Raw genomic sequence first — 10,842 nt, forward strand, 5'->3', positions numbered from 1 at the left:
CAAAAGCATATGCACAATAAACCAAACTTGTTCATACTGGTGTAGTGTAAGGATCAGTAACTGATTACTTACTTGGCCACCAAGCAACCATGACATCAAAACATGACGTATTAGATCTAAACGTCGCGCACATATAGTGCAGTTACTCACGGAAATGCATATATAGTACTAGTTTAAAATCTCATATCGGACAATATATAGTCTGATCTGATGGATGCAATTTTCACCTTATAAGTTGGTTTCATAAGGTTGAATTAGGTTTAACTATACTTTTTAAGATGGTATCAGCGTAAGGTTTAAAATCCGTTGGATCATCTGCTATCAGGTTTATCATAAGTTAGTGCAAATGGATCTAGCACTTATTTCTAAATCCAAATAGGATCAATATCGAAATATGGGCGGATAATGAATAATTGATTGAAGAAAAGGGTAATAATGTTATGTAGTGAAACAAGAATTGCAGTGGAACTACGTCACTAAGCACTCATGACACCAAAATAGCAATATTGTTGTACCTTTCAAGTTTTCAACTTCCACTTGTTAGTGCTCTTTGTAAGTTCCCTATCTAACTCTACTCTTTAAATTCTCTAGTTTTCAGTTTAATCTTCATTGGCTTCTTAAGGTTTGTTCTTCAAGGTAAAAATGTTTTCTGCTTTGGTTTTTTTAATGACACTTGTGATGTTTTTGTCTCTCATGGTTATAGTTTTTGATTGAATTTACAGTTCGTTCCATGACAGTGGCAACGAGTTCGGCACCTCCTTTGGGAGACCATTTGTGTGAAAATGGATTTGAATGTGTTGAAATTCTGCCTGCTACCAATGATGTACATGGAGGAGTCATTGTTGATTTGAAGGATCCTATGGATCCTGAAGTTTTTGCTTCTTTGCTTAAATCTTCTCTTTTACAATGGAAGAAACAGGTGATTATATTCGTACGAAAGTGAGAAATTTTAAAGAGTGGTCTAAATAATATCAACCGTTAATAAACAAGTTAATGACTGGTATTATATGCGCATGCATAACAAATTATGAGTGGTTACAATATCGACTCTTAATTTTTTCAGTTTAGAAGACTCTAAATTTTTAAAATGGTAGTCGTTGCATATAAGTGTGGGAAATAAGAATTTCACTCATAGAAATCGAGATACTAAGTTTTGATGTTAAGATACAAAATCTTGACGGTTGATTAATACGTCAATACTATCATCAACCGTAGATTTAATAATCTACAGTTGAGAATACTTATCTTAACCTCTCAATTGAATTGCTTACTTTAGAGGTGCAAAATCGATGAAATCAAATGTTCATCTAAGAAACTCAAAAGCACTTGAATGAGATGGTAAGGGTTGTTTCCAATTTAATCAAAGATTTTGGGTTCGAACGCATGCAGCCTTGGACGCACAACAGTGTTAAATCTCTTGATGAAAAACTTTGTTGTCTATTGTAGTCCTCTCCGGTTCGAGGGAAATCTTTATAGAATTCTTACTAACTTTAGTATCCATTGTAGGGAAAAGATGGCGTGTGGATCAAGTTACCTATTGAGCTTGTTAATCTTGTTGAAATTGCAGTTAAGGTAATTTTTCCATAATCTCCTCAATATTTTTTAAAAACCCTGTAATATGAAGGCTTAGAGATAGAATAACTTATCTAGAATTGTCTTATTACATAAGCACTTATATAAGTATACTAAAAAGCTTATGAAAATTCACTTATGATATGTTGCAGGAAGGTTTCTGGTACCACCATGCTGAACCAAGCTATGTAATGCTAGTTAACTGGATTTCCAAAACAGGCTGCACAATCCCTCCAAACGCTTCTCATCGCGTAAGAGTCGGCGCCCTTGTCTTGAATGACAAGAAAGAGGTAGATAACATAAGATTCATCACTGTTTCTCCATTTTACCAAGTTCGACTTCTTCTGATAAAAAAATAATAATTCATCTGTTTCTTTTGCCTTGGTGAGCTTGTAGGTGCTAGTTGTTAAGGAAAAAAGAGGTAGATTCCATGGAATTGGTGCTTGGAAGCTACCTACAGGAGTAGTTGATGCGGTAAGCACATATTCAAACCGAAATCACATCTCATCTACAAAACAAAAATCATTACAATTTGGTTAGAAGCTTTTGATTTGTGATTGCAGGGTGAGGAGATCTTTGAAGCAGCAATTAGAGAAGTAAAAGAAGAGACCGGAGTAAGTATCTTAATACAATGTTGTATACTCCATAAGGCGCGCGGCCGCACAGGGCCGGCCCAAGGGCCAAGCTGCTAAAGCTAGGGCTTTAGGCCTCAAAAGTTTGGGTTTAAAAAAGACCTCAAATTTTTTTATTTAAATATAAAAATAGATAATAACATTTGAATTACATCCATTATTGTAGTTGAATTGTTAATATATAGGCCTCTTTTCCTATTGGTATTTAGTTCAACTTTTAACAACTACAAAATTAATATTTTGAAATACATTTTAAAGACCTCACTTTAAAATTTGCTTTAGGCCTCTAAACGGATTGGACCGGCCCTGCGGCCGCACAGGGTCTTAAGACGTCTGTAGTCAAACGAACGTGTTATTCTAATGAATATATATAACAATATTTATTTTGGTTTGTATTTCTCAAATCAGATTGATACAGAATTTATGGAGGTACTAGGATTCAGACAGGAACACAATTCATTCTTTGAGAAATCAGATATATCATTTCTTTGCATGCTGCATCCTCTTTCTTTTGACATCAAAAAGCAAGAACTTGAAATTGAGGCAGCTCAGGTACTTCTGTTATTTTCCTCTTCCTATGACTACGACTACTTTTATCACGTTGAATTGAACTAAGGGTGGCCAAACGGACTAGACATACCCGTTTTATCTGTATTTTTTTCGAGGCGTGTCAAATTTTTTTGCCTTGACCTCCCCAGTTTTTTTTTTTTTTTTTTTTGGCTTTTGCATACGTGCACTTTAACATGAATTTTTTAACTTTTAAGTTTTAAAGGTGCAAGATCCGTTAAATCTGCCTCACTCCGTCCTCATTTTTGACAGGGAGGGGTAAGGTTTTAGATCCACCATATATTATATTTATCTTGCCTCATTTTTTCGGCATCTTTGCAGATGCGGCGATTAACATGGGTTTTTCAACTTTTAGGCTTTAAGAGTATAAGACCGGTTAGGTCTGCCCTGCCTCCCCTCATTTTTTATGGGGAGAATAAGGTTTTAGGTTTGCACCGCCTACTATTGTCACCCCTACTCATAACCAAATTAGACTTATCAACCTTCACTTTACCTTTGAATTATGACTATCTAATTTTCATAAATTTGAGTTATAATAATTTCTTTTGTGCTTTGTTCTATTCTCATGAAGTGGATGCCATTTGAAGAATATGCAGCACAACCATTTAATCAGAAGCATGAGCCCTTCAAGTACATAAATGAATTATGCATAGCAAAGATGGAAAATGTCTATACTGGATTCTGTCCACGTCTTGTCTCATCATTTTTCTCTAAGGATTTTAGTTACATATATTTGAACAGCAAGGATTTAGACAAGTCTTCTTCATGAGTCTCATGAATCACTCTTATTTTTCAATTATAAGTCAAAAAAGTTAATTATTCTATGAAGATTTAGTGTTAGTATTTTCAAAATAATCTTACATTAGTTCTTAATGTTATGAGGTTATGATCATCATAATTAAAGGTAGATTAATCAATGTGTTTTTTATACAAAATTAAAAACATAAGTGAATTAAACTATTATATGATCACTTAATTTTTTTATTTTATATAAAAAAAATTATTAGTCTACCTATAATTATAATTGTAATGTTCACAATATTAAGAGGTAATGTACAAGTATATTTAAAATAGTAACATTAAATATGCATAGAATAGTTAACTATTATATTGAATAAGAGTGAAAATATTATTTTAAATTGAGTCTTTGAGAGTGTAGTTGATTACTTGATTTTGATAGAAATTTCTCTCTTGTAAAATGTTTGTTGAATGTCAATTTCTATCTTCATATCATAATTCCAATATGCTAGTACTTGAATTTGAAGGAAAAAATGAATTATTTTTTTCGTTTTAACAATTCCTTTTTCTGAAAAAAATTAAAAAAATAGAAATAATTGAGTGGATAAAGAAAATAAAACCTACTATAAAATTGTTTTAACTAGGATTTGAATTGTCATTACATATAAAAAAATAAATATGAATGAATATGATAGATAATAATAAATACAATAATAAATAGATGTAACAAAAAAAAGAAAAAAAATAGGGCACGCAGTTTTATTTTTTTGTCAAAGAATTTTGAGTTACTTCGGTTATTAGCATGTTTGGATTGACTTTTGGAAGACCCAAAATCAATTCAAACATAAATCAATTCTGCTAAACTCAATTCTATTAAAATCAATTCTACCAAACTCAATTTTATTCACCGCCAATCCAAACACACCCTATAAAGTGTTGATGTTGAAAACTTATACATTCTTGTAATATAAATGTTTAATGATATTTTGTTAAAAAAAATTAAATAATTGTCATTATTTTTTAAAAATAATAAATATATATTTTCCTAATGACACTATTTAAAAATTACAAATATAGAAAATATTATTTAAAAAAATTAATTATTTTAATTTATAATACATTGAATACAGATATTTTCAAAAAAAAAACATACATTTTATTTCTTAGAACCCTCTATCGTAAATCACTTTTCTTGCGGCCAATTTTTAACATATTGTATGTACTTCTCAGTCCTTGCAAGTAGGTTGTTGAATGTTTTTGGGGTCCTAGTTCCAATACTTTCAATACTTTTAGAGAATTTAGATCCTCGTTGGAGTCTAAGACTCAATAAATATTTTATTCAACTTATCATCATCCTCATCATCATTGTTTACCATTATTTCTTCTCTGTTGAACTTTTCAATGTAGTATTTTAGTGGTTTGTCTTTCCCTTACCTGATGGATCCTAGGTATTCCACTGACTTAGGGGTGACACTATTATGATGTGAAGTGCGTGCAGAAACATTTGAGGGGTTCTCCCCATGAATTGATTGATTCGTTCCTTCAACTTCTAAATCAAGTCATGGCACTAACTTTCAAAGTGAGGAAAAACAACTTGCACTTCTCAGGGGCTCTCGCTCCCCTAAAGTTCAAAAGACATTAATAAGTTCCACATGCTCGTCAAGATTGGTAGTTTTGTTATAGGTCCCCATTATTTACAATTTTTGGAGTTCCTTCCTAATGGATACTCATTTATTCTCCTATTAATGTTGCCCCTCTCTTGGCGTGGATCTAAGTTTTCCTCTACTAATGTTGATGGTTTGTCATTCAGTTGAGGCACATATATTATCTCAATAAGTGGTAGAGGTTGGATATGATTCTCGAGGTTTTAGGATGATGTCGTGAGTCCTTATGTATGGTTGTGGTTTCTCCTTACGACTTTGCTAACCCTAGATCATTAAAGATTGGAGTTATGAGTTGTTTTTTTCTTTAGTTTTCAATTATGTTGTTTGAATAAGGGGTTGAACACTAATTGATATTCTCCCATACGACTCTAGTGATTCTTCCAATATGGAATCATTCACTTAGTTGTGAGGTTATTCAGATGTTGGAAGCTTTGAATGATATTTGTGGTTTGTTGATGTGAATAAATAGGGAGGTACTTGCAAACACTCGAACCCTCGAGTTAATGACTATTAGATGTAAGATGTACTTATGTTAAAAAATTGCGTGTATCTTTATTTGGTGTACATGGTTGCTTATATAGAGACTCTCTATGATTTCTTGAGACCTAGAATCTTCATATGTAAAATTGTTGTCTAGACAGACATATGTCAAAGTATGTCTTCAATCGCCCGATGAAATAGTATATTATCCTATAATTGTTCTAAAAGTTTTAAAACCTTCCTTTAATCTAAAACAGTGGATAATATATTTTTTTCCCTGACATCATCGGTTTGACGTCATTAGGGTATGCCAACATAAAGGCCTATTATTTGTATTGGTCATCACATCATATTTTAGAGCTTCATATGTTTTTGGATCATGCACACAATCAAGGTTTAAGTAGAAACAAAAATTATTTTTTTAATTTCTAGTTAATATTTGCAATTTTTACTTGAAACGTGATTCTTATCTTTAAATTTATTGTTTAATTATTTTTTTTATTGATGTATGAAAACTTTAACAACTTATAATTATTTAATTTTCATTAAAATCAAATTTACAAATATGCTTATTTTAAAGTTAATTTTTATCTTTGTAAAATTAGACCAAAATTATCTATTTCAAAAACCAAAATCAATTTAAATTATGTGAGGTTTTTTTGACATAATTTTTTTCTTCATATTATTAATTAATCAAGATCATCATAGTTTATATACGTCACTCACATTCTTCAATCCATTCTTCAATCCAATGAGACACATTTTAAAAAAGAACAAAATCGTGAAGGTCTTCCACAAAGACCAAATCGAACAATATCTCCTAAATGTAATATAGTGGATTTAAGGTCAAAATCTTAATATTGTGTATGCGAACCGAATCCACGAGCATGATTGAGGGTTAGGCCCTTTAAACGCTAAGATTCGACTCGAGGCTACTATTTTGGTAACCTAAAAAAGTTTCATATTGTCTCGGTTTCAAGAGAATTTGATGCTTAAATCAATCAAAAATAAATGGATCGATTGATTTGCATTAGATTTCCACAATTTTTCTATAAGGCCCAGACTAAATCAAATCAAGAAATAACATGTTGATTTGGGTTGGATTGATTTAGTACATTAAAAATAAATATGCTAAAATATTTGATAAAAAAAACGTATTTACATCAACTAAAGACAATATGATCATTAAAATTAGACAATCTTAAATGTAAAATCTGGTATTCTTCGTATAGGTTGTGAACGAAACTATCCTTCTTTTTTTCCTTCTTGAAGTTGAATGTTTAATGCTAGTTTATATGATAATGATGTTATAGACAAGCTTGCGAGTAGAATATTAAAAATCCGTTTTTCGAACTAATTAACACCAAGTTTCATTGAATTGATTTTGTTTTTGTCTGGACTAATAAAAATGCTCAATTCAAACACTATAGTTTGATTCAGATTCGAATGTATCCTAACTAATAAACTTCCCAACTCAAATTGTTCAATCCAACTAGACACTTTTATTAGATAATAAAACCATGAAAGTTTTCCACAAAGATCAAAACTAACCATACATAATACACAATGTAGTGGATTTGAGATTGTAACATTGAATTTAAAAATTAAAACAATAAATTTGACTGTAAAAAGCAAGTTTGGAGAGACAAATTTTAACATCAAATTAAAAAAATAAAAATTTGACAATTTGAATTCAAACAAATCTCATAGTCTTTCACATAAAATCCTAATACTTAACGTTCTAGATGAAAACATGGGAAAATATAAGCCTCTATGACTAAAAAACACATGAAATATGTACTATATGACATGTATTTTTGTGCAAACATGAGAATGGCCCCTCATTCCATATACAAACCACAAGCATGTAAGTTGAAAAATCTTAACCCAAACCTTTATATAAAATAAGTGAATCATGGAAAAGAAATAAACATACAACCATCATTTCCTCAGCCAAGCCACCAACTGCTTTTAATGTAAACACAAACTGGACCACTTGAAATTTCAATAGTAGAAAATTCACTTTCCCTTTCATTGAAAATTTATTCCAATTCCAATTATGGAAAAATGTCACAACCTATGCATAGCTCAAACTCACCCTTATTGTTTAATCCCAGTTCTAATGTATTTCTTTAATTTATGTTGTTTTTGTCTGCTTTTTATCACAATATTTGAGAGAAACAAACATATAGTTAAAACTTGTTGTGAAAAAAAAAAATGGATTACAAAAAACTAAAATATTATTTCAGAGTTATTACATTTTTATCAAAACCAAAATAAATCAATACAAAACATTCAAAATAATTGTTAGATTCCTTGTACCAGAATTTGTAAACAACTGACCAAATATCTACAACTTTGACATGTACTTTCCAAATTTGTTTGGTCACATATACTTGTTTTACCATTTGTTATTCAAATTTATCAAAATAACGAAGTATGGAATAAATTAAACAAAATCCTTAAAACTGAATGACCGAATTCAAAAATTGAGATAGCTTTCAATGTCAAAACAACATAACAAAAAAAGTTGGGCTTTTGCACCTTTATAAATTGATCCTACCAAAAAAAAGTTTGGGCTTTTGCACCTTTATAAATGGGGTTGCTCTTTTTATCCTTAGTAACGAAGAGTTACTCTTAAAAAACTCAAAATTATCCTTTTAAAATTTCAGAAATATATTTTTGATGCATCTAATGAACACCAAAATATGTTGCAAGTGAAAAACCCTTAAATTTTTTAAAAAACTATTTCCGTGCCAAATTCAAACATATACTTCCAAAATAAATTTCAATGAATTTAAGAGTCTATTTTGTTTTCGTTCTAGAACTAGAATTGGATGTGATTAATGAATTGAGAATCCTGAAAAGGTGACATGGGGGTGGACCTGCAAGGTTAACACTCCAACGTTCAAGTCAGTTCAAGATTCAAGATGAGTGTAGTGAAAAGTGAAGATTACAAAGTGTACCTTACATTTCGTGCAATATAACTTTTATACCTTGGGTCACGTGGAGTAAATTTTAGTTGGTTTGGGCCTCAGCGATCTAGGCCTTTGGCCGGTCCGAAACATTTACCCTTAGGGCTTATCGGGCACTAGGAAGTTAGGGAAGCCTTTATCGATCGAGGCTGACCTCCAATGATGTTGTCTAATGTGAACTGGAAGTAAAACACTTAAGTTCAGTTGAAAAAGTAATGGGGAACCAGCACACTAAATGCATTTTTGTAACACCCCATATTTTCTAATTTTAATTTAATCGGAAATTAAATTATTATTTAGAATTAATTGGTATTTTCGTCGAACTAATTGGAAGAATTATGGAGTATTGGTCTTTGGGCCAAGTGGGGTATTTAGTAATGAGGGGGTGTTAAGTGTTGAGCCCATTACTAAATTATGCCATGTTTTAATAAAATAAGGAAATAAGAGAAAATTGAGAAATAGAGAAGGAAAACCTAGGAGGGAGAGAAGGAGAATTCATGGAGAAAAGATATTTTCGTATTCATGGTGCAGCCCTCACAAAATGGGTCATAACTTTCTGCTCGTAACTCCAAATCAGGTCATTCTTGAAAATTCGGATTCTACACGAAATTTCCTTCAATTTGATATATTAATTCGTGTCAGGGAAGTTCTCGGTGAGGGAGATAAGCGGGTTTGAAGATTGGAGATTCTTGCTGAAAGTGATGAAAAGAGGCTTACGGGTTTGATGGAGAAGAAGGAGAAAAGTCCAAATTCTTGGCTAAGGTAAGGGGGGACTCTTCTGGTTAATTTCTATTATGTGATTATGGGTAATAGGATGGATTAACGTATGATTCGATTCGATTGGGTATATTGGGATTTGATATTGTTAGGTATGTTATGATTTGGGATAATTGATGAATTTGTATAGATTGTTGGTTATTGATGTGTTGTTTTGATGTATAATAATGTGTGATGAGAAATTTGATGTTTGTATGCCTGTATGTGATGTCTGGGGTCGATTTTGGACTGAGATTAGGTGGAATCGCAGGGTCTGTCGCAGACCTGAGAATTGGTGAAATCGCAGGTCCGCTGAGCGGAGGGGGTCCGCTGAGCGGAGGTCCCAACGTAGTTCGCTTCTGTTGGACGTCGCTAGAGGTCCGCTAAGCGGAGGTCTGAAGGATTTCGCTTCTGCCTTGCGTCGCTGAGTGAACCTTGCTGTGTGTGAATTTTTCTAAAACTTTAAATTAACGTATCTTTTGATCCGTGAATCATTTCTTAGTGCCGTTTTGGGTGTTGTGCAAGTAATTAAATGTTTTATATGATGAATGATGAATATGGGCAGTAGCCGACTTTATTTCTTTAAAAACTCAATTTAATTACTTGATGAGAATTGAACATTGTGTGCATATGAGATAGGTGTGACAATGTATTTGATGTGATGATGAATTGGTTGTGATTATTATTATGATTGTGATGAATGCATGGCTATTTGAATGATGTTGAAAACATGTACATAATTATTCGGTGATGTGGTGTTGAGATGAATTGTTCATCGTGATTTGGTGATGTTTTTAAGTATGTTATGTGTGTTTCATTCATATGCATTTGATGTTGGATCCCGGTGATGTTTGGATCGTTGGTGGACATATTTCCCATTGTGCAGAAATTGTGTCGGTGGGCCGTATCTCGATGAGGCGTAGATCGGTTAGGTGGATTGATTCCACGGTTTATTGGTACCACATGCATAGTGTCAGTTGTGTCATATGCATTTTGTCATAACATGATTGTATGGATTTCTGTGTTTTGTGTTGTAATCTATTATTGTGTGAATTGATGAATAATAGATGTGAATCTGAATATATGACAACTTAGGTGAATGATATATTATGATGTTTTGTTGCTTATGAATGCATAACATTGATTAATTGAGAATGAGACTCACCCTTACTTGTTGACAATTTTCAGATTGAGGAGTAGCGGCATTAGTGCTCGGTGAGGATGACTCGTAGAGTTTATCCGTTGTTTTGGGTCGTGTCGGTCATGCTCTGATCTTGTAACACTGGAGGACGATAGTTATAGAGATTTATGAGAATTCTCTATTTTATTTGGTGTTGGATTATGTTTCCATTTGGTTATGTTGATGATGTTTCTTATTCCGTTGTGATAAACATAATTGTGTTTTTGGTAAATCGTTTCCTAATAAAGCATGACTTGACCATGATTGGTTTATTTATT

At 32.1% G+C, this 10,842-nt stretch overlaps 1 protein-coding gene across 2 annotated transcripts; it reads left to right on the forward strand.

Annotated features, from left to right (window-relative positions):
• The first annotated feature begins 254 nt into the window (after positions 1 to 254).
• Positions 255 to 3,673, forward strand: LOC131656500 (nudix hydrolase 10-like). 2 transcript variants are annotated; one of them, XM_058926202.1, is made up of 8 exons: positions 255 to 552; positions 723 to 919; positions 1,507 to 1,572; positions 1,725 to 1,862; positions 1,969 to 2,046; positions 2,136 to 2,186; positions 2,613 to 2,756; positions 3,343 to 3,673. In XM_058926202.1, the coding sequence occupies exons 2-8, from the start codon at positions 731 to 733 to the stop codon at positions 3,538 to 3,540; spliced, it is 864 nt and encodes a 287-aa protein (XP_058782185.1). In that variant the 5' UTR covers positions 255 to 552; positions 723 to 730; the 3' UTR covers positions 3,541 to 3,673. The 2 variants fall into 2 exon arrangements, with proteins under 2 accessions (XP_058782185.1, XP_058782186.1); XM_058926203.1 differs by having other exon boundaries at positions 546 to 636.
• Positions 3,674 to 10,842: the final 7,169 nt, after the last annotated feature.

The sequence above is a fragment of the Vicia villosa genome, linkage group LG3 (genome assembly GCF_029867415.1).
Source record: "Vicia villosa cultivar HV-30 ecotype Madison, WI linkage group LG3, Vvil1.0, whole genome shotgun sequence".
NCBI classification, from domain to species: Eukaryota; Viridiplantae; Streptophyta; class Magnoliopsida; order Fabales; family Fabaceae; genus Vicia; species Vicia villosa.

Bases quoted from the DNA above. Each gene is read 5' to 3' on its own strand.
- LOC131656500 (XM_058926202.1), top strand. From the start codon at position 731: ATGACAGTGGCAACGAGTTCGGCACCTCCTTTGGGAGACCATTTGTGT. The intron at 920-1,506 runs GTGATTATATTC...TATCCATTGTAG, and splicing joins TTTTACAATGGAAGAAACAG to GGAAAAGATGGCGTGTGGAT. The intron at 2,757-3,342 runs GTACTTCTGTTA...ATTCTCATGAAG, and splicing joins TTGAAATTGAGGCAGCTCAG to TGGATGCCATTTGAAGAATA.